This window comes from Oreochromis niloticus, linkage group LG20 (assembly GCF_001858045.2).
Source record: "Oreochromis niloticus isolate F11D_XX linkage group LG20, O_niloticus_UMD_NMBU, whole genome shotgun sequence".
NCBI classification, from domain to species: Eukaryota; Metazoa; Chordata; class Actinopteri; order Cichliformes; family Cichlidae; genus Oreochromis; species Oreochromis niloticus.
Window position 1 is genome coordinate 13,571,319 of NC_031984.2, and position 21,861 is coordinate 13,593,179.

Genomic DNA, 21,861 nt, shown 5'->3' on the forward strand with positions numbered 1-21,861 from the left:
ACTGACTCAGTGACTCAAATGACTCAAAAAACCTGATTCACTTTGGTGAGTGACTCATTAAAACTCGATTCAGTAAAAAGAATCAAATTTACCATCACTACTGTTTAGCCGCGGCGTCTGACTCGAGGAATGGCAATGTCAGCACTGAGCCTGTCTGCCTGTCCGCTGTTTTGGCCACAAATAAAATGTCCAAAGCTCACCACAAAGGTTCCCATGAAATTTGGAACTGATTGTCCCCTGAGGATATTCCTCATATTTTTCTCATTCCCTCTTTCACGATAAAGCTCACATCAGTGGTTTTAAGTAAATTGTCTCACCAACTACGAAGAGGGAGACATTTGAGGCACAATTTAATGCCCCTGCTAGAGTTACCTAAATTTAGCACTTTTATGACTTTTTGCCACATGTCATCAACAGGTCAAAATCTTAACTTGCTCTCTAGCTGATTCCTGATTCCTTTGTAGCTGATTACAAACTAAACTGGTGTCACCCCCATCATCCTTGGCTATACCTTACTTTAAGTGCTAAGTAGCAAATATTAGCGAGGTGGCACCATGTTAAACATTTGTATGTTAATACATCATTACAGTATGTGTATGTTAGCATGCTGACATTAACACTGAAACGCGCACGTGCTCATTCTTGATGAAGTTTCAAAGTACATGTGAATCAAAGTCATGCATAATCACCTCGGACGGGTGTCCACTATACTTAAACCATATGCAAGCAAGTGCTACTCGGGATCAAAGGAGCCTTGCTCACCACGTTTTTAAGTATGTATACTGCACTTCTAGAATATATCAAAATATGTGAAATATATTCGCTCATCTTCATAACTGTCAGTCAAAGACATTATCCTGTGAGCAGCCAGCAGCCTCTCATTATGCAAAATCAAACAAGGCAGTGGAATTGAGTTTGGTGTCCCAGAGTAACATAAGCAAATATAGCCTGACAACTCATATTGGAGAAGACTTAGAAGTCTGCCTATGCCTGGATATCAATACAACAAAGACAATGGTTTGGGCACCTACAGGCATGAGATACCTTGTCTGCAGAGGGAACAGAACAAACAACTCTGTAAGCCTCAAATCCACCAAATCTGAAGGAATACGGGGAAGTGCTTTGGTATGATCCTTCTACGGAAATGTCCATCTGTGTGCGAGTGTGTGTGTGTATGTGTGTGTGTTTTTGTGTATAAATATCCTTAGATCTTCTAAACAGCTAAAGTTATGAAGTCAGTGCTTGTATACAATGATAATACAGCTGTTATCCTTACAGACCAATGTTACACAGTAAGACGCATTCCCAACTTCCTGTTTTGATGGGTAAGAGTCTCTTTCATTTATTTATTTTTTTAAATAACATGTGGTGATAAAAGATATATATTTAATTAGAGATCAAACAAATTCGCAGGTTCTGTAGCTGTCAGAGATCTCAGTTCTAATGTGGTGCACCAGTGCCCTCCTGTGGAGCTCTGCTCTGCACCTCGGCTACAGCCTGTATCTGCTCACTTCACTGGTACTTGTTAAAAAGAAAAAAACAAGGAAAGCTGAGGCATAAAAGTAAGAAAAGAAACTGTGTCCTTGCTTAATAAAGTGCCATAAAGTGAGGAAAAGGTTGTATGAAAGAGAAAGGTAAACAGAATTTTAAGGGGAGAAAAATGTAAATCAGCATGTGAATCTATTTTCTTTTCTTTTATAAAATAGATTTTGATTAGTGTAATTTCTTATTTAGCTCTTTATTTATTGTTTTAAAAAATGGTTTTTATTAAATGTTTCATGTTATTTCTATATGTCATTTTTATTGATAAACAGTTCATTTTGGAAATTATTATTGTTTTTGTTAAAATATCAAATAATGAATTCTTTTTATAAAGAAATTTTTAGATAATATATTATATTTGTTTAGACATTAATAAAGTAATGTTTGTAAATTTATTGACTATTGCATAATATTATTGTCCAATAAATTATTAATTCATGAAAAGCATTATTACCATTTCCATAACCCTCTGGGTCAGGGGTAGGCATTTACTTTTCCCAAGGAGCTACTTAAGTAAGATGAACTCCACTTAGTATTAATTTTATCTCTATGAGCTAAATGGTATGGACCTCTGCAACAATACCAGTTTTCCATGTGGCCCCTTGGGAAAAATTATTGCCCACATCTGCTCTAGGTCCTCAATACGCAAGGACAGCTTCAGGACCATAGACTGTAAATAGAAGATGGCTGCAACCAAGCAACATTTAAAAAAAAGACATTTTCCTTTTTTTGGCATCTCTATTTATGTGAAATAAAAAAGGAGTCAAGAAAAATGTTGAAGCTTTTTTATTTGAAGCTACATCACAGTGAAATAGTGTAGCATGTAACTTCAAGTGCAAAAGCTGTGTAAACCGTACTGTATCACTTCTAAGTTTGCATGATGTAACATAACTCTCTTCTTTAGTTTTTCTGTTGTGGTGAATGAATAGAAATTTTTGACTGAAAAATAAGATTACAGTGGCAAACTGGGACATGATGGATCACTAAACCTCTTCATGACTTCTGGTCTTAACTTAATCTAAAGACTGGCATTACCTTTGCTGTAGTTCTTTAAAGAAGTCAGTGAGAGGTTGGGAGATTAAAAGTTGAAGTTTTATTATGAGCAAAACATCTTTTGATAACATTTCAAAGTTGGGGGGGAAATTAATTCTTAGTGTTCTACTGTAACAGGCTTCTATTTATGTGATTTTGTGGACCTGGACTCGTCATTCTTGTGCCAAATAGGTGCAGAATATTAGAATTTTTTTAAAGGAAAAAAATATGTGGAAAGAGAGAAACCACTAAAGGCATGTTATCCTTTTACACCACATTTGTCTTTTTCTGAGAGGACATTTTCCTACCTATTGAAAAGCATGAACAAAAAGCACTGTGAGGAATCATTTTAGAAATATAAAAGATCCTTGAGTTGAGCACGTATTTTATAATTTCATATGAAATTATAAAATCTACTTCTTTGATGTATCTGAATAGTTTGAAAGCTATTTACTATGAGCTGTAGAACACTTTCACATCCAGAAGAGATGGAAAATTCAGATGTTATGATTGGACAAGACATAATGTAGTTTGTCAAAATAATATTATGAATTATGAAAGTTACTAATGATATTGTGATGTCAGCAGACTCCGGAGAATACACAGTCCTAGTCTTGTTAGACCTTACCTCAGCCTTACCTCAGCCTTTGACACAGTCAACCATACCATCCTGATAAACGGACTGAGAGACCTGGTTGGGATGTCTGGCTCTGTTCTAGACTGGTTTTCATCTTATATATCTGAAAGGAGTTTTAGCGTGTCTGCAAACCAGATCATGTTGGAATCTACAGAGGTGTTGTGTGGAGTTCCTCAGGGCTCTGTGCTGGGACCTATTCTGTTTTTAATATACATTCTTCCTTTAAGTCAGATAATACAGCAGTTTCCTGAAGTATCTTATCATCTTTTTGCTGACGATATTCAGCTATATTATTCTTTTAAGCCTGCTGAAGCTCATAAGCTCTCCAATCTGATTGACTGTTTAACCAACATTAAACAATGGTTAAACAATAACTGCTTACAGCTAAACCCGGCCAAAACAGAAACTTTGAATATTGCACCAGGCAGTGCAATACCTGATATTAAACGGCGACTGGGTTACTTAGGTTCCTCACAGAAACATAACCTTAGAAACTTGGGTGTAATTTTTGATGAAGCTTTTTCTTTGGAGGGACATTTAAATCAGACAGTAAGAACCTGCTTTTTTCACTTGAGGAACATTTCTAAACTTAGATCCATCGTGTCAACAAGTGAACTCGAGATGATAATACATGCTTTTATCTCTACAAGATTTGACTACTGTAACAGCCTGTTTACTTGTCTAAACATAGAAGGGCTAGCTCGCCTACAGGTTGTTCAAAACTCTGCAGCGAGGCTACTGACCCGCTCAAACAAGGGTGCTCATATGACCCCTGTTTTAAAGTCGCTGCACTGGCTACCAATCAGATTCAGGTTCCATTTTAAAATTCTAGTTTTAACTTTTAGAGCATTACAGAGACAGCCCCCCCCCACATTGCTGATCTGATTCATACACATACCTCCACTCGTAACCTGAGGTCAGCAAACCAAAACCTTTTAGTGGTCCCCCACACTCGTTTTAAAACCTGAGGGGACCGATCTTTCCAAGTTGCACCCAGATTGTGGAATGCACTTCCCCTATTTCTACAGGGTTTGGACTCAGTGGAGACCTTCAAAAAGCAGCTAAAGACATTTTTTATTTCAAAAAGCTTTTAATTAGACCAGGGTTTTATGGTGTATTTTATGACTGTATTATGTTTTTACCTTGTAAAGCACTTTGTGACATATGTCTGTGAAAGGTGCTATATAAATAAACTTTACTTACTTACTTAATTACAATCAGACTATGAAACGGTCCACCTTCTAACTTCATTAGTACTTGTGGAGGTTTTGACCATGGAAACTCATGCCACGAAGCTCCCAGCACCAGTATTTGTGCTGACGTTAATGCCAGAGAAGATTTGGAAGTCTGCAGTCTTGAATCAGCAGAGGTTTGCTAATGTTTGCAAATTTGGATAGGGGCTTGATTTCATGCATCTTTGGTAATGGGACTGAAAATGTCTAAATTCCAGGAGTACCATATCCATATAGAATATCTTTTGCTATTGGTACAGTTAGCTGTGTTCACAACTAACTAACAGAATATTTCCTTGCATTTATATCACTTGTGTATTTTAGTCTTTTACTTCTAATACTTTACATTGTGAACCTGTCACAGAAATTAAGACCATTAAGACAGAAATATTTGTTTATATTTTATTTAGAGAACTTTTTCTCTCAATCCATTATAAAATAGCAATTAAAAACCTTTTTGTTTTAAAATCCACCTATTTACATATAAACAAGTAGCTGTGCAAATTTTACAAGATATTGGCAAGAAAGCATATTTTTGTCTCCTTTTGTATTGTACAAGGAAAAATAAGACAATTTTTCATAACTCAAAATTGTCAAGTAAATCTATAAAAGAACAACTTAAGTATATACAGTAATAAAACTTGCTGATAAACATCTTGTCATAAAATGCTAAAGGTATAAAGACCAAAATTAGTATGTGCACAAAAATATAAACAATTTATAGAAGGTATGTTCATTTGATTGATTAGTTTTAGAAAACTGATCTGTCAAAGTGCAGTCGTTGCTCTGCATTTCACGTTTACCCAAAATGACCTCTATCATTCATAAATATAAAAGTGTGGACATTCAACTTATTGAAAATAAATGTAATTCACTTAAATCACCGAAATCAGTAATAATATTAGAACCGATTTTAAAATTGACTTACAATCACATTACAGTAAAAATACCCAACCTGGCTATGTTAAATTATTAAGAGCCATTTCATTTCCAAAATCATAACATCCTAGTCTTACTTGGTAAGTCTTTAGTTCTGTGGGTGACATTAAATAAAGGCATCATAAAAAACAAAAAAACAAAACTGGTTCTACTTATTTGCAACAATTTTCAAGAAAAGGAGTAAAATCCCCATTTTTGTTTTCAGAATTAAAATTTTTCATTTTTCTCTTCTCTTCTAAATATGTTGACCGTGAGCTCGCTTCCACAGCAGAAAATCTGCCGCTAAAAGTTTACACTGACGACTGCAATCACACAGTGATGAATAACAGTTTCTTTGGAGAGGATTTTCACTGCGATTCAGTTCTTGACGTAAATGTCATACTGACATCAGTGAAGAAATTTATTAACGCTACTGGCAGCTGGAGATGGGAAAGGAAATCTCAGTACTAAACAGTTGCAGTCAAAGATTTGCAGCTCCACCAATAACAGTGTACACCTTAAATTTGGCCAATATCTCTCAGTACGTTTTGTTTATCATTTCTATATTACTCTGATGCACAAGTGCAACAGAAGTCACATTCTGTTGTTCAGACAAGTCTTCCATACAAACTACAGATGCCGGTGGCAACCTGCTAGCAACTGCAAGGAGATTTTCGGTGCAGCACCATATACTTGTAGAGAACCGACTTCACATTAGAAACAGCAACAACCTCGAGCAAACATTCACCAATTATTGGCAGAATACATCCTTTTCCCCAGCAACAAGTGGTTATCAAGGGTCGCTGACCAGCCTAATTGCTGCCTGAATGGACCATAAGAAATTTATTTCACAGTAATTGCCAGCAACCTATAGTAACTACTTGCAACTGTTTGGAAAATGCACATTTTTCCCTTCTGACTGGAGATTACCAGATGGTTGCCAACCGATCTCTAGGCCTGTATGTGTAAGTGCTGGAGCGCTCCAGAGGTTTAAAAGGAGATGGGCCAAATTTAAGTCAGGTAAAGCTTTTGATTTTTTTTTTTTAAGGGTGGAGTCACGATACCTTATGATTACATCTTACCTAGTTGCTTTTAATTACTGACGAGCAACATGAAGTATATAAATTCTCTGTAGAAAATACAAGACCCTAATTAAAAAAAGACTTGAAAATTTGTGCAAGAACTCTCGCCATAAATCATAAATCCTATGACAGTGACCTCTAATACCACCTCTTCACTACACACAATACATGACACATAAATTATCATTGATTCCAATCAAAGACAAAGATAAAAAAGAAATAAAACAAAACAACAGCCAACCAAAAACAACAACTGTATCCAAAAAAAATTCCTTTCATTCTACAAATCTGGAGAGAAGTGTTGGATATATAAAATTCCTTGATCAACACATTCTAATCCATATGGCTTAAACTGTTAAGAAGGCAACTCAGCAGATGATAAGACCGGTTAAGATTAATCTCTGTAAAACGATCCACAGGCATTGCTAAAATATAGTATAAATGTACGATAAATTAAAATCTCTGTTGACGACTTAAATAAACAAGAGTGTCTGCCAAGCACTTCAAAGAGATTTGCTGCTACAGCACAGATGCCACTGACACACGTTTTAAATCTGAAGTGTTCGGTTCGGTTAAAGACATTGTTCTTTTGTGTAGCATGAGGCAGTGCATCATCATCAAGTGTGGTTGGTTGTAACTGCTCCGTGAAGAGCAAGCAGAGCTGAGAGGTGCACTGAATTCAGGGCCAAGTTCCAATATTTGCTCCATTTCTCCACTGAAAATACAAAAGTCCTTTTCTTTAAGAGGCTTTTAAAAGCCAAGGTCTCTTCAGCATGTCTCCCACAGACAGATGCCTCATAATTCAACAGTGGGTGATCAAAGGAAGTACCGGCAGGAAGGGTCGGAGCTGATGGTCCACTCTGCCTCCTTAATGCCACTGAGTGAAACTAGTCATTTTAATGCGGGTGCTATTTGAGGAAGCCTTTATAGAGCAGGTGTGAGTGACTGGTTCCCCTTTCATTCTCCAGACAGAAGAGCAGGTCCCTGAGGTTGACTCTAGTGATGCGCTGTCGCATAAACTGTCTGGAGCCTGTTCCACCTGAGCCTCCAGTCTGAGAGGGACACGACCCTGATCCCTGGAGGGTGAAACAAAGCAAGGACATTCAATTTTTCATCAACTGCTTTTGTGAATCCAGAAAACTTCAAAATAAGCACATTCCTACTTTGGGTTAATCACACCTCACCTCTGCATTGGCACCCCTACCCGGTGAGTCCATTTTCCGCTTTTTCCTTGGGCCGATTGCTGCCAGCGCTGTTAGGTTGGCTTCTCTCTGCCTGATTTGAGCCAGCTCCTGCTGCTGCATCTGAAATACAAGCAGTAACACATACATTCAACATACAGGCAAACTCATCACAATGCTTCAAAAAGAAAGCAATCACCCAGGATATTATTTTAGCATATACTTACTTCTTTGGCCTTCTGTTTCAGTCGGAGTTGCTCCGGGTCTTCTTGTCGTGACCGAGACTGCAATAATATCGAGGACATTTTAATATTTCAAAAAGGATATGTAGAATTTATTAAATGACTTGTTTTATTCATTCACTCTCTCAGTTTCCATGTCTGGCATTTGGTGATGGCAGGGAAAATGTATATTAATGACAATGACCCAAGAGCACTCACTTGGCTTCTCTGTATAATTATGCATACAAGATTGTTTCTGTCAGTGATACCGTGTGTCCTTGTTCGAATGCTGTTACCTTGGCAGCTTTCAAGAGGATCTCTCTCTCCTGCTCTTCCTTCCTTTGCTTCTCCATTTGATCCAGCTGCTCAAAGAATTTGAGCTGGGTTCGCACATCGCTCGCCTGCTCATACCGTTCATCTTCCTGGAGTTGGCATGAAGCGAGGACAGACAGGAGAATGAAACAAGAGATCTTAAAAACACAGTAGTGAGTGGGTCTCCCTTACCCTACAATTGCAATCAATTATCACCTTAAAAGTCAAGTTCTTCTGCTGTGCAACTTGTGACACCTTTTCCAGTACGTCTTGCAGTCGCTGCTGTGTGGCATGGGAAATGTAGTTGATCACATCTGTGCCCAACTCACTGACACTGAACTTCTTACCTGTCGCAACAGGAGTGAGTATGGATAAAGCTTTAGACGGTGTCAGCATACTGAGGAACATGCTGTGCATTTTCTCGACAGTGTACGTCTCTCACCAATCTCCAGAACTATCCGGGTGAGTAAAGAGGTGGAAAGGAAGGTCTCGTCCTTACAGGAACGAGTCACCATGCCAACAAGCTCAGAGTTGGTTGCTAAGATACGGGCACTCTCTTCTGACAAGTTGACTCCTGCCATTGAGGCCACATCGTTGATATCGTCATCGTCCCTGGAGAAGAGACAAAGACAGTTTTCTTACTTTTTGTGTCTTAAGCACATTTATACAGAATAAATACAACATTAAAAAAAACAGCACACACACACACACAGAGTACTTGGCACTGTATGATGACAAAGAGAGGTGTTATCCTTAATATGGGTATCGCAGTCGTACAGCTCTGGCTGCGGTCCCACCCACCTGTTATTATAACCTTCTATTCATGAGGCAAGCAATTAGAAGCACTTGTTTAACACAGTTAATGAACTGAGGAGCTGCACAAAGGATAATAAAGTAAATAATTACTGTCATGAAAAGTAAAAAGATCTCTAGTAGAGGCCAAGACTGACAATATGGTGCTGGAAGTCAGTATGACAGGTAAACTTTAAGATAAATGTAACAAAAGCAATAAACTGCATCAATTTATCTTATGGTTGGCACATAAAAAGTTATGACATCACGTAAGTTTCTATGGATACTTAATTCTCTGTGAATGCATATACAGACACTGGTATTTAACAGACAGTGAGTTGTTTTGGGGGTTTTTTTTGGTCTCTCGTACCTGAAAGTGCCTCCTTCCTTCAGCTTGTTCTTCTGAGCTGTACCGAAGGAAGGCTGACTGAAAACTTGTATTCCTTTGGGTGCTGGAGCCAATGTCTGCTTCACTGCTGGTACTAAAAATCATAAACAGGAACAAAAACAAGTTTTCTGTAGTGAATTTAGACTAATGAAAGGCAGCTGCACCTAAAACTATTAGCACACACAGTAGGATTTGAATACACACTTGACTCTTGTATTCTTGGATTTTGTGTCTTGCAATTACAAACAGTAGCCACAAGGTGGTAGCACTTCCATAGATGTGTTAAATGTATTAAAGACAGAAGCTAAACTCAAGCGGAACAGCTGTAATTTAGTAGATTTTAGTGATGCTATTGCATTAGTGGACCATGGGGATGTTTTCATGGACATCCATTTGAAACTGTATGAGGTACCAAAGTAATTAAATACAACACTGAGACTGAAAATTGAAACTAACGGTACATTGATCACTGATAAACAAGTAATAAATATTAGTTAAGCATTAAACAAATATTAATATGACCCACTTGTTTGTAGCTGTTTGATAACCTGTGGCTGGCTCACGATGATGCGACTGTGAGTTTGTCCTCTCAGTGTTACCACGGCAGACTGAGCCAGCGTCACCGGTGGCCTCACAATGGTCCCCTGTTGCTGGGGTACTATCTGTGCACATTCAGAAAAAGACTAAGAATGAGAAACCTAAAAGAAAGCACACAAATGAAAGAAGTAGAGACAGGCATGTATTCAGAAGCTTCCACTTGTACATACATGTTCATCAATATATTCCGATACAGGTACCTAATAGCAAAAAAAACATTACCAGTCCCGGTTTACTGTGAGGCGTCTGTGTAAGGCTGATAACTGTGGTTTTGGTTGTGGCGGGGCTGGTGGTTGTAGTGATGGCGGTGGAGAGAGGAGGTCGCAGCACCACAGCAGTGAGTGCTGTGGAGGCTGCCGCTGTAGGCTGAGGGCTCAGCTGAGGCAGCAGGCTTTGTTGGATGAAGGCCTCTGAATCTGGGGTCATCTGGCGCAGCGCTGGAAGACTTCTCTACAGTCAGAATGAATGAAGAGTGTATGTATTCAGTTCATAATGTGAATGAGTCAGTTAGTTATGGTTATTGTGCTGGGGCCTTGGCCAGAGCACTCTTTAAAAAGAGAGGCTTTTACCTGGATAAGTAAAGAATATAATAGAAAGAAATCTAACAGAAGCAGCTCTTAGTGATAAATGATTCAATTTCTATCATTTCTACATATCACATAGTACTCTAAAGAAACTGCCGTGCATAGAATTTAGTTTATGATGTCAGTGAAGTTCATAAAAGTTTTTTTTCCCTTTTCATTTCTGTTCTTCGACTTTTCAATGAGAAACTATTGCAGAAGCTATATGAAACAACATGCTTTAGAGATTTTTAAATATTATGAAATAGCTTTATTGATTTGATTATGAAAGAGAAATGCAGAGAGAATAAACTTGCCCCATCCTTTCTAGATTTTTAAAGCTACCTGTCTGGCTACTACATCACCATGTCAGCCAGCAGAGCAGATATTTGTTCTAGTTTTTCAGTAGCGTTTAAGTCCATGTGTGACAAATTGCTATAGCTTTTGGCCTGGTCCTGATTAAGGCTGCAAATCCTCCGCTCACCTGCACTCTAATCTCAGTGGGTACATGTGTGCACACCTAAAAAGCACACCTAGCATTAGAAGTCACCAACCACTGGCTTCTTTTTGATACAGTGAATTTTAGGATTAGCGTTAACTGCTGCCTACAAAACAGGTAAAAGATGGCTTGCAAATTTTACTTTCCAAAATGCTGTTAAAAAATTGGTTAAGGTGAAGACCAACACAACCTTCAGATAAAGTTGCATTTGTTTGACAGGAATGCAAATTAAAGTCCCACGTGACCACAAAGGAGCTTACCTTTACATTGTGGAGCATCTACATTATCAGCTTTTGGCCCAAAATAACATAATAACAACTGACAACGCTGAGTAAACTGTTAAGGGTGAAAATATTCTGCTTGAAGTATTAATCAATTTAAGCAAAAATGCTGCAGTGATCCTAAGCATGCCTCAGAACCATTAGTGAAAATCTGTGGGCAGATCCTAAACATACCCAATGGACAAGATGTGCAAAAATGTGAGAAAATTATCTAATCAATGGCAAGAGTCTTGATGGCTTTTAAGTTTGTGAGTAATACAATGTTCAAATGTAAGTCCCAAAGTCACAGAACAATGTAATAACTTTGGTTTTGTCTACAGGTGTGTCACTAATCTCACCTTGAGAAAAGGTACAAGGTATGGCTGCGGTGATGAGTTGAGCTCCTGGTATAACCTACTGGTAAAATCTTCCGGCTCTATCTTTGCTTCCTGTTACAAGGAGAAAAAAAACCATGATGGATAAGAATACATCATACATAAGTAAACTTTGAAGGAATTTCACCAGGAGAAAGATTAAGTGTCAACTCAGAGAACAAGAGAGAGAGATAAGTACCAGTAGGTTCTTGACGAGCTCCTTAACATTGGCTGTGGTCTCAGACGACTGTTTCCCACTGGATGCCAGCTTGATCAGTGTCGACAGAAAATTCCTACATTTTTTCACATTCTCCAGTGTCTCCTGCAAACACACACAAATATTTTCTCTCAAATATTTACATAATACATGCAAAAAAACATTAAGTGGGGTGGAGGGAAAAAAGGTACTTTTTGCTGTTCATCAATCATGGTTAGCAAGTCTCTCTTACAGCTGTGACGGGTGTCGGAGTGACAGGGGTCGCAGTAGCCCCAACAGGCCCCACCCTCTGTGCTACTGCTGTGGAGGCAGATCCGGGCTGCACCATGGTGGCGGTTCCTAGCGGCTGTCCTGCGGTGGTAGCAACTCCTCCCAGCATGATGGTGTTCTGTATGTGTCAGTGAATATGCACTTGAAATTAGACGCAAGAAAAATGATGAGGTCAGAAACAGCTTTAACACAAGCAGGCCTGTTGAACAGTGCATTTCCTTTTTTTCCACAAAACACCGTTGTTCTACGAATTTTACTTTTTATATACATAAATGCTTTAGAGCTTACTTTAAAAGCATGATCTGGGAAAAAAAACTAACAAGGTTTAGCAAAAACATATTTAAGGAATTTCCATGGCAACAAGGACATAAAAGATGAATAGAAGCAGCAATGTTTTTAAAAGTGAGCAAACAAGCCAGCCAGAGAGGAATTGAAAACAACTGTGTTGACCTTGTTGCAAAATCCCATCCTTTCACGCCGCAGTTAGACAGTTTGGCAGAAAAAGTGACCATATAATCTATGAAACAGATTCTGTGCTTGTTTTTTTAAAAACCATCTCACGGTAGGAAATCGGTCCTAACGAGTTCATGGAGGATACAGTCAGCTTTTGCTTGAGCAGCAGTAATAAGAGTCTTAGTTTAGTATTCTCATATACCAAGAACCTTCTGCAGAGCTGTTCTCAGCAGAAGGTGTACAGTAACAGGCACACATTCACTGACAAATAGAAAAAATTATGAAGTGTAATTCATTTTGAATAACAACAACAGTCTGCAGACACTTCAGACACACCGCTGGCAATTCTAACAGAAGCAAATGTCATGTAAGTAGCAGCATGAGTTAGACTAATTCGGGTCAACTGTGTGAGATTAATGGAAACAGGATGTTACTGAGATCATAGTGAGGACCACTTGTCCAGATGTGGAAGATGAGAGAGTAGTGTTTTTAATCCAGGTCACAAGGGGGTATGAGAAACAATGTCAATGAGAATTGTTTGTTTTTTCCTAAAAAAAACATACCTTTAAATTATTTTTAATGTTAAAGATGATTGAAAATATACCTGGGTATAGCTATATGTAGGAACTGTTAAAAACAAATTAGGAATGATTCAAAAACTACACAGGAGTTCACAACCAAAATTACATGAAACCATTCAGGGTTCAGAGAATTTGGAGAAATCTCTGCACACAAGGAATGAGGCCAAAATCCAGCACTGAATAGATGTTATGTTTGGGCTGTTAGGCAGTCCTACATTAAAAACAGAGATGATTCTGTAGTGAAAAATCACATGAGCATGAGCTTGGAAAAGCTTTAAAAACTACTGTCAGTGAAAACAGTTCATCATCAGCGCATCCACAGAGGCAATTTAAGACAACTTTTTAAGATACTCTTTCCCTTGGTTTTAGTCTATCTTAGGGTCTCAGATGTATGAATTTTTCTAATAAAAGTTTTGAAATCTGATCATTTGATTTACAGGTGATAGTATTCCAATTTTAATAATGTTTTACACAACTTCGCTCTGGACAACAGTATGCAATGCCTGGGTTCAAACCAGGCCAGGATGTCTGACTTAACCCATTAGGGATTAAAACAGAGTTTCCCCAAGAAAACCGCAAGAGCATAGGGTGAAAATGCAAACTGAGTCTGTGTGTTACACTTGGTGTTATGGAAATGAATCATTTAACTTAAATATAGTGAGAGTTTACCTGCAGAACAGGAGGCCTCTGTAGTGCGGTGGTAGCTGTCACAGTGGTCTGAACTGTGGAACACTGTTTAATAATGGTGGTGGGAGTAACAGGACGAGCCAGCAGTGGTGCACCTGGTGCCTGCAGGACATATAAAAGAAGATGTTATGCTTTTGGCAGACAGTGGAGCAGCAGGAGTTTTTTAGATACCTGCTATATTGCTTAATAAAAAAGCAAAAACAAAACAAAGAAACAAAAAAATCTGAAAATATTCAAACATTACATATTAGTAGTAGTATATAGTATATGTTTTTAAGTTGGATGCAACAGTCACTCTGTGGAACGAAAATTAAATCAGAAATACTTGTTTTGTAAATGTTTACTAAGCAGAGGCACAGTATTTGTCTTGAAGCAGTAACCAAAACTCAATTATAAACAGAAAGTAAAATAGTGATTAAGTTTATCCTTACTTTGAAGTTACAAGAGAGGTGTAATGTGAAAGAAGTTCAGCACAGCTTTCTTTGCATTAGCTGGCCTGTCAAAAACTAAAACCCCTGCTAGAAGTGAATGGGTATGACTTCAGTGGTTATCTACTTCCGGTGTTAACGCAGGCTTTCTGCCTCAGGCTCTGTGGACACTCACAAAAAAAGGGGGCATTTTACGCATCACGAGTGCCGCCTACTTCGATCAGATGACGATAAAATGGTGATAAAAATCTATAAAGAACATAAAAATTTAACATGCAATATAAAAGAAAAGAAAATACGAACCTATTACAAGTAAGATAGGAAATTAATGCAGCAGAAGATTATTAATCTCGGGATTTAGCGCACTGAGGTGTAAAATAAACATTTCTATTTGAGTTAATTATTTTAATGCCGAGTGCACTCTCAGTCCTGCTTAGTTCTAAAATCACGGCCGCATGTTAGAGCTCTGAAACTTTCAACTGGACACATTTAAACATTAAATGGTACTGTCCCAAAGCCTAATAAGGGGACTGAAAATCACTTTAGTGAAAATTCAGTGAAAATGTGACAATTTACAGGCGACTTTAAATTAAAAACCCTGAGCACGGCCTGCTTCCAACCAGGTTATGTGTTTAGCATAAGTTATCAGTGTGATTAAACCAGATAAAAAGGAACATATTTATGTATATGTAGCTTTAAAAAGGTTATGTTAATGTTACTGGTATAGACAGCATTGAACATGTTTATGAGGTGTAGAGTCACTGTAGATGGGGTGTGGATGACCAGAGAAGAAAAAAATATATAAATAAAAGACAGAGACTAATTTGAATTAATATAATTGATGTCGGGAATATAAACAAGAGTTTGCTGGTTTTGCCAGACTTAACTTTATTTCAATAAAATTCACTTGTACTCTTTTTTTTTTTTTTTTTTTTTTTACTGTTAATGACTAATAAATCAAAGGTGGACTGGGAGGAATTACTTTTTTTTGGCTTCTGAGAAAAAGTCTGAGAACAACTTTTACGGAAGGTTTACAGAACTGAGTCATATTTTCTGCGTTTGACTGTATCTAGCAGATCTGTACCTGTAGGGATGTGATCTGGACAGGTGGAGTGCTTGTGGGAGCTGGAGGTCGTGGAGTCATGGCGCTTTGTGACTGCGACTGAGCTTGCATCTGAGCCAAAGCCTGCTGGGGAATCATCAGCAGTTGCCCACTCTCACTGCGAACCAAGACCATTCCTGTACGTGCCAAATATCAAAGGAGTTAAAATATTAAAAGGTCATTATCTTCCTGTCTCAATGAGTCACAAGAAAGGATGTATGCATGTATGTATGTATCAATTGGGAGCCCTATTTAGTCCTAAGCCACTCAGCAACTTGTCAAACCAAAATGAGCCACAAGCATGTTAGCAGAGTCTGACTGATATATGTGACAATATTAAAACATTTATTTTTTTAGGAGCATAACGCAGGAGAAAGAGACTTGGGGCAATAAAGGAATAGTTTATACAGAAAAACAGCCCCATTTCAGTCTTTACAAAACTCTTAGCTCTGTCTGCAAAAGAGCAGAGCAATCCATGATCCAGGGCTGAGCAGTGTCTTCAAAGTGAAGTTAATAAACAATTACCCCACCATTTTTCTGTCTCAACATAACTCTTAAATGCTTAAATATGTATGCCAGTATACCCATATTTATTATTATTGGAATTTTATATTTATAAAAAATTGATATTACCAGAAAAAAACCCCATTATCAGTCAGGGTCTATATGGCAGCATAAATAAAAAAAGTTCAAGTCACAATCCACCATGCAAAACGCTAAAAACATTCTTGTTTCTGCTCAAAATAACATGTCTTCTTGCCACCAATTTATTTTCATTGTATGCCAGTGTAATACTATGCACAAGAGCCTTATGCTAGTAAAACAGTGTCTGTCAAAGAGGTGACTACATGACTCTACTACATAATAATAACACAGACATTCTAAGACTGGCCAAATAAATGGCCAGAGCTGTTTCATCAAGGCTACAAAGTGGGAATAGCTTTTTCTGGAAGAAATCTGCCATTAATACAGTGGCCTACAACAAAGAACTATATGCTACAGAAAGGCCACAAAGGGGATTTTCCATTCTAAGTTGCAAATAGATGCATTTGTCAAAAATTATGTTGTTTGTTTTAGGTCTGTATTTGATCTGGATTCATTTTCTAATATCATAATTCTTTATTTTATGCTATACTGAGCATAAAATAGAATCACTGCACTTTTACAAAACCCTGAAATAACAGTTCGCAACTGGGACAAAAATGCTAACCTGGAGACTTTGCATACTCAACACATGCATCCCAGAAAGTTGATTCAGTTCATTTGAACGTGGCATTATCAGTCGGAGAAATGTTTCAATATGCATTCAAGTGACCTTTTCCAGTCAGTCACTTGAATAAGTGATGAAATATTTCTCCCACTGAAAACAGTGCATCCAGATGGAGGGAATCAACTTTCCGGGACTTCCTAACGTGCATTACTGAGCATGCATCAATACATTTTAACACATGCATCCAAACACACATAATGCTTGAGAGATATCCTGTATGTTTTATCCAGCTGGTGCTATTATAACAGGATGTAATCGTCTCAGACAAGACAAACTAAAAAGAATCAACAGACTGGAATGGACAGCTACATTGATAAACCATATAAAGAATGTGTTGGCTGAGTTTCACTGAGTCCTGCTTTTAATCTGCTACAGAACCCTGGCCACCTCTAAAGTGTTTGTGTTTCAAATCATCTATTGCCTACAAAGGCATCTCGGGAAACTGTTAAAGTTAATAACAACAACAATAATAATGATAATAATAATAATAATGATGATAATAAACTTCCACATGCTCTCAGACTTTACAGCTCAATTACCTGGAGGCAGCTGAATGTTTTGGATATTTGGGGCGTTTTGTTGAGGCTGAGCAAGTCGAGGAGCTAACACCTGTGGAACAATAGTTCGTATTCCACCGGGAGGAGTTGCAGCAACTGTTGAAGGTACTGAAGTCCTCAAGCCCTGCAAAACAGTCGGACTCCTCACTGTCGCTGTCGTCCCTGTAGCAACAACTGAAGCCACGACGTGGGCACCAGTAGGCATTATAGCTTTTGGGCAGTCAGTTTTGCTAGCAGGAGAGCCAGTCGTGCTGGTAACACTGACAGACGGTGACGTTAAAACTGTGGTTGGACTGCCTGTACTTGGCGAAGGGTTCATGGAGGTTTGCATAGGTGGCCTCACCAGTGTGACTGTGGGAACAGTTTTCACAGAAGGCTGGGACGAGATAACAGACGAAGTCACAACATTTTGCGCGTTCAAAGTAGCTCGGATAATAGTACTAGGTGTTCCAGGCAGACCTGCTGCGCTCGGTTTGCTCACAGAAACAGGTCCGTTGTTGAGGAGTGTGACAGCACCGGGCTGCGAGTTGTTGCTGTCAGCGGGTCCGCCTGCGGTTATTTGACAGTTCATCACCACGGCACTTCCATTCAGAGTTTGCGCACCGGTCCCTCCAGGTTTGCCAGCGCCAGCTGTTGCATCTAGTGTAACCGTAACCACTCCGCTGGCTGCGTCCGACTTGGACTGACTCTGAGTGGCTGTCACACTCGGTCCTGCGGTCGATGTGATCCCTGCTGCCCCATCCATGCTTGAACCCAGGGACCCCGTACTGTTACTGACACCTCCTTGCGCTCCTGTCCCTGCAGCAGCGGAAACACATGAAAACAAGGGGAGTGTCGAGCAACTCTCCGATTCGCTTTAGTTTCGGGACACAGACAAGTGAAGCCAAATAAGCTATAACAAGCTGAGTAACGTGACCAAAATTAGCTAACGTTAGCTAACCGGAGTGCGCAGCTATCTTACCTGCCTTAGCAAGCTCTTGTTGTGAAAGTCCCATTTTGCTACCCTGAACATTTAAACTACTACCTACAGCTGAGTTTCCGCCGTGATTTTCTGCAGACGGGGCCCTAGCGGTTGTGTTATCGCACCTTGTTTCTGTTAGTTCAGACTCCAGGGATCCAACTAGGTCACTAACTACTTTTTCGTCCACCTCTGTACTCAAGAAAACATCACCCAGCAAATCGGAGCCCGCCGCCATCTTTTCCCAGCTACGCTCGTTCGTGAGACGCATGCGCCGATTGGATGCATCCTCCGTGACGCGACCTTACCTCGCCTCATGATTGGCTGTTCGACAAAAATAAAGCCTGGAACAAATGGTTGCGAGCTGCAGTGTACAGTGCCACCGCAGTCGGACTATTTCGCTGGAAATAAGCGACACCGCTCACGGAGCTGTGCCTTGTGGAGCATTAGCACACCGGGGAAACTGTCAGATAGTTCTCATGCGCTATCACATGATTTCACAGATGTTTACATTACACTATCATACTTTCTGAACAATCCAAAATGGCTGCGTTGATGCTATTTTTCCAGGACACCCGCAGTAACCGCCTAGTGCTCACAGACAGTAGTGATGTGAAACTACCTGGATAGTAAACTTTTGAGAGTGCAGATCAGCACTTAGGCAGCCAGTTTGCACGGTTGTTTGTGCATCACAGGACTCAGCCTTTTAACGCCATGACTGTGATTTTTGTTGCAACTTATAAAGATTATCTAAAAATGTTTTTATGAAAAAAATATGTACCATAAGCACAATCATAATTATTGATCGAATTCATAACAAATCAAAGATTACGCAAAATATCAAAAGAATGGGTCTCAAGTGAGTTAAATCAAGCCGTGGTGATTGGCATTCATCTTATTGCCATCAATGATTGCCAGGTGCTTCAATCAAGTCAGCTGTATACGCCTATAAATTGTTTCCGGTTTCTCTAGGACTCGAAATGTGCCGTGTGATGAGTCTGTATAGAAGTTTATAGCAACGGCCCCGGATATTCTCGAGCCATGGCTTCGAAGCCATACATTGGCTGTAAAGTATCACTCCTCTCAAAAGCCCAAAATCGTTATGAAGGGATTTTGTATACAATTGATGCAGCGAACAGCACAGTAGTTTTGGCAGAAGGTGAGTTATTTAGCGCTCAGTGTTCTTGAAAATCTGTCAGCATTTCAAAAACGAACAAAAACTTGCTTTTTAAATTTCTTCTCCTTTTCTAGTTATTGTCATTTAATCTTAGAAAGAAACTGGACAAGTGAAATATGGGTGGAACTTTCCTGACTTTATCCAACGTTTTTCTTTTCACAAGTCAAGTGTTTTGGAACTGAGGGAAGGCCAACAGATAGGCCAACGTCACCCAAAGATGATGTCTATGAGTACATTACTTTCCGGGGAAGTGATATTAAGGATATTACACTGGGTGAACCTCCAAGGTATCACCATGGCCTGCCTCAAGATCCTGCGATAATACAGGTGTACAAAAACTGCCTGGTTCCACCCTCCTTCTAAAAACAGACTAAGTATGTATATGTGTGTTTAAACATTAACATCTTTGGTTCATCCAGACCTCCAGTTCAGGCTCTTCAAGCATCCAATCTACTGTTGGATCACTCAGCCCCTTAAGGATGCCTGCCTACAACCAGCTTGCTGCTAGCTCTCTGCTTAATCAGCAGTATGTTGCAGCTCTTGGCCTTGGTAAATCAATGACAACAAGTTTCTAACAAGTCAACTGACTAAAAAAAACCCCAAATTTTAATTGGGTTCTTTCTATACTACACACTTTGTATCCTTCACCCAGGGCCTTTACTTCAAGGCTTACATGCTCAAAGAGGTCCCATGGTGGAAAAGGCTGTTCAAACCGTCAGTGTAAGGACATTTAGGCAGAGGAGAGGTGCAAGTGCATCCCAGCAGCAGGAGCAGCAACAAGAAGAACAAGGGCAGCAGCAGCAACAGCAGCAGAGGAATAGGAGGCAGCCTAAGTGGACGAGAGGAACAAATATTCAAACCACAAGGGTCACTGGAGCCACCAGTAAGTACACAATGCTGCAGTGATGAGAAGGAAATGCTGTTAAACTATTGTGATGTTTCCCTAAGTGAAACAGGTTGATTAACTGTGGAGGAGTATGTATGTTTTGGGGGAAATAATGAGGTATTTGTCTGGGCATCTACATACACTTAAAACTAAGTGTAGCTGTTGTGGGTGTCTTTGCAGTGCAATCAGACCCAAGTGGATCCACTTCTCAGGACAGTCAGCAGCAAAATGCTGAAACCAGGCCACCTGCTAGAAAAAGACAAGGTATTAAACACAAGTTTCCAGTAGACTTGAAAATCAGAAAGGACATCCTTGTATACAAAACAAACTTGAGGTGCACTTAATAAAAAATAAATAATAATCTTAGGGCCTCGACGGCGCAGGAACCGCAGAAGAGGCCAGCTGATGGTGGCTAATGCTCCATCTCCCACCCTTAAATTTGACACAGACTTTGATTTTGATTCCTCAAACGCACAATTCATTAAGGAGGAGCTTGAGGAGAAGGTCCAGGAGAGGCTGACTCTAAGAGGTTGGTTATCAGCTGAAGTTGCCACTAATGCACTTTTTTTTTTGAAATCACCCGCTTTGTCAGTTAATTCTCTTTGAAGGAATGCTGTCACTTTAAAGGTATGCATTATTAATGTTGTTGGTAGAAAAACTTGAGTCCCTATGGATTTCATGTAGTAGATTATGTGAGAGACAGAGCAGTTATGATGGCATTTTCATGGAAGTTGCGCTCTCATGTAACCCTGTTTGAATTACTTTAATTTTTGTCACCACAGCTTTAAGTTTGAATAGAAGTAAATTTGCATTCAGGTAAAATAAGGCTTCTAACGTCATGTTTCTCTCTGGCATATAAATAAATAAATAAATAAATATTTTCAATCTCTGGGAATTGGCTTCTTAAGATGGACTGAGTCTGTCCTTCCACTGTCAGTACTTTTTTCTGTTTTCAGATGGGAATTCTGAAGGAACGGAAACAGAAGGGTTGCAGCTGACTTCAGGGGAGGATTGTTTAGCACCAAAGTGCTACTATGACAAAGCAAAGTCTTTCTTTGACAACATCTCATCTGATAATGGGCTCAGGTAATCAGCTGACTCCATCTTATATAAAAGATGGTCTTTGTGCAGATATGTGCTCATGGCTATTTATTTACATCAATGGTTTCAGACTGACATGGGCAGAGGAGCGAAAGCGCAATCTGGAGACTTTTGGTGTCCCTGGGCGTTTCCTGAGGGGCCAAGGATTCAGAGGTGGATATGCCAGAAGAGGACGAGGTGCTGCCAGAGTCTAACTCAAAGAAACACAACTGGGCGGCTGTACAGATCAGTTTCATACAAAGGCAGAGTAAAGCCACCTTGAATGATTTAGTACCCTGTTTCTTACAGTGAGTGGAAAGTACTGGATCCCCTGTAAGAATCTTGCCCCCTTTTTTCTTGACAGACCTTTTGAGTTTTAGCACAGTGAAGAAATCACAAGGGCAATAATGAAGGCTGTATTGCATTTGGAAGAGGCGCTATGCTGTGCATGTTGGTTTGCAGTCTGTTTACTGGTATACGTGATGGAACTAAACCATCATTATTACAGCTGTGCTGTAACCAGCCAAAATGTCTGTCATTAAAAAGTTTAACATTATTTCTTTGACAT

The 21,861-nt window shown here is 39.3% G+C and overlaps 2 protein-coding genes across 2 annotated transcripts; one reads left to right on the forward strand and one right to left on the reverse strand.

The window, feature by feature from the left end:
• Positions 1-5,141: 5,141 nt before the first annotated feature.
• LOC100707776 (transcription initiation factor TFIID subunit 4) lies at positions 5,142-18,451 on the reverse strand. Its single transcript, XM_005448644.4, has 16 exons — positions 18,154-18,451; positions 17,175-17,990; positions 15,348-15,502; positions 13,818-13,937; positions 12,077-12,232; positions 11,827-11,949; positions 11,613-11,702; positions 10,157-10,384; positions 9,864-9,999; positions 9,320-9,431; positions 8,600-8,769; positions 8,374-8,504; positions 8,142-8,267; positions 7,852-7,908; positions 7,628-7,747; positions 5,142-7,519 (listed from the first exon to the last, which is right to left on the reverse strand). Exons 1-16 carry the CDS (start codon positions 18,419-18,421, stop codon positions 7,352-7,354), a joined length of 2,976 nt encoding a protein of 991 aa, XP_005448701.1. The 5' UTR covers positions 18,422-18,451; the 3' UTR covers positions 5,142-7,351.
• A 658-nt stretch (positions 18,452-19,109) lies between these two features.
• On the forward strand, positions 19,110-21,849 carry lsm14b (LSM family member 14B). The gene is made up of 8 exons (XM_005448649.4): positions 19,110-19,309; positions 19,491-19,654; positions 19,747-19,876; positions 19,980-20,210; positions 20,394-20,477; positions 20,581-20,742; positions 21,170-21,299; positions 21,385-21,849. The coding sequence occupies exons 1-8, from the start codon at positions 19,192-19,194 to the stop codon at positions 21,506-21,508; spliced, it is 1,143 nt and encodes a 380-aa protein (XP_005448706.1). The 5' UTR covers positions 19,110-19,191; the 3' UTR covers positions 21,509-21,849.
• Positions 21,850-21,861: the final 12 nt, after the last annotated feature.

Excerpts from the sequence above, each read along its gene's own strand:
- LOC100707776 (XM_005448644.4), bottom strand. The coding sequence starts at position 18,421 with ATGCGTCTCACGAACGAGCGTAGCTGGGAAAAGATGGCGGCGGGCTCC. Across the intron at positions 7,909-8,141 it reads TCCTCTTGAAAGCTGCCAAG|TCTCGGTCACGACAAGAAGA; the intron begins GTAACAGCATTC and ends ATATTATTGCAG. Across the intron at positions 7,520-7,627 it reads GTAGGGGTGCCAATGCAGAG|GGATCAGGGTCGTGTCCCTC; the intron begins GTGAGGTGTGAT and ends TTCACCCTCCAG.
- lsm14b (XM_005448649.4), top strand. The coding sequence starts at position 19,192 with ATGGCTTCGAAGCCATACATTGGCTGTAAAGTATCACTCCTCTCAAAA. Across the intron at positions 20,211-20,393 it reads AAGGGTCACTGGAGCCACCA|TGCAATCAGACCCAAGTGGA; the intron begins GTAAGTACACAA and ends GTGTCTTTGCAG. Across the intron at positions 20,478-20,580 it reads ACCTGCTAGAAAAAGACAAG|GGCCTCGACGGCGCAGGAAC; the intron begins GTATTAAACACA and ends TAATAATCTTAG.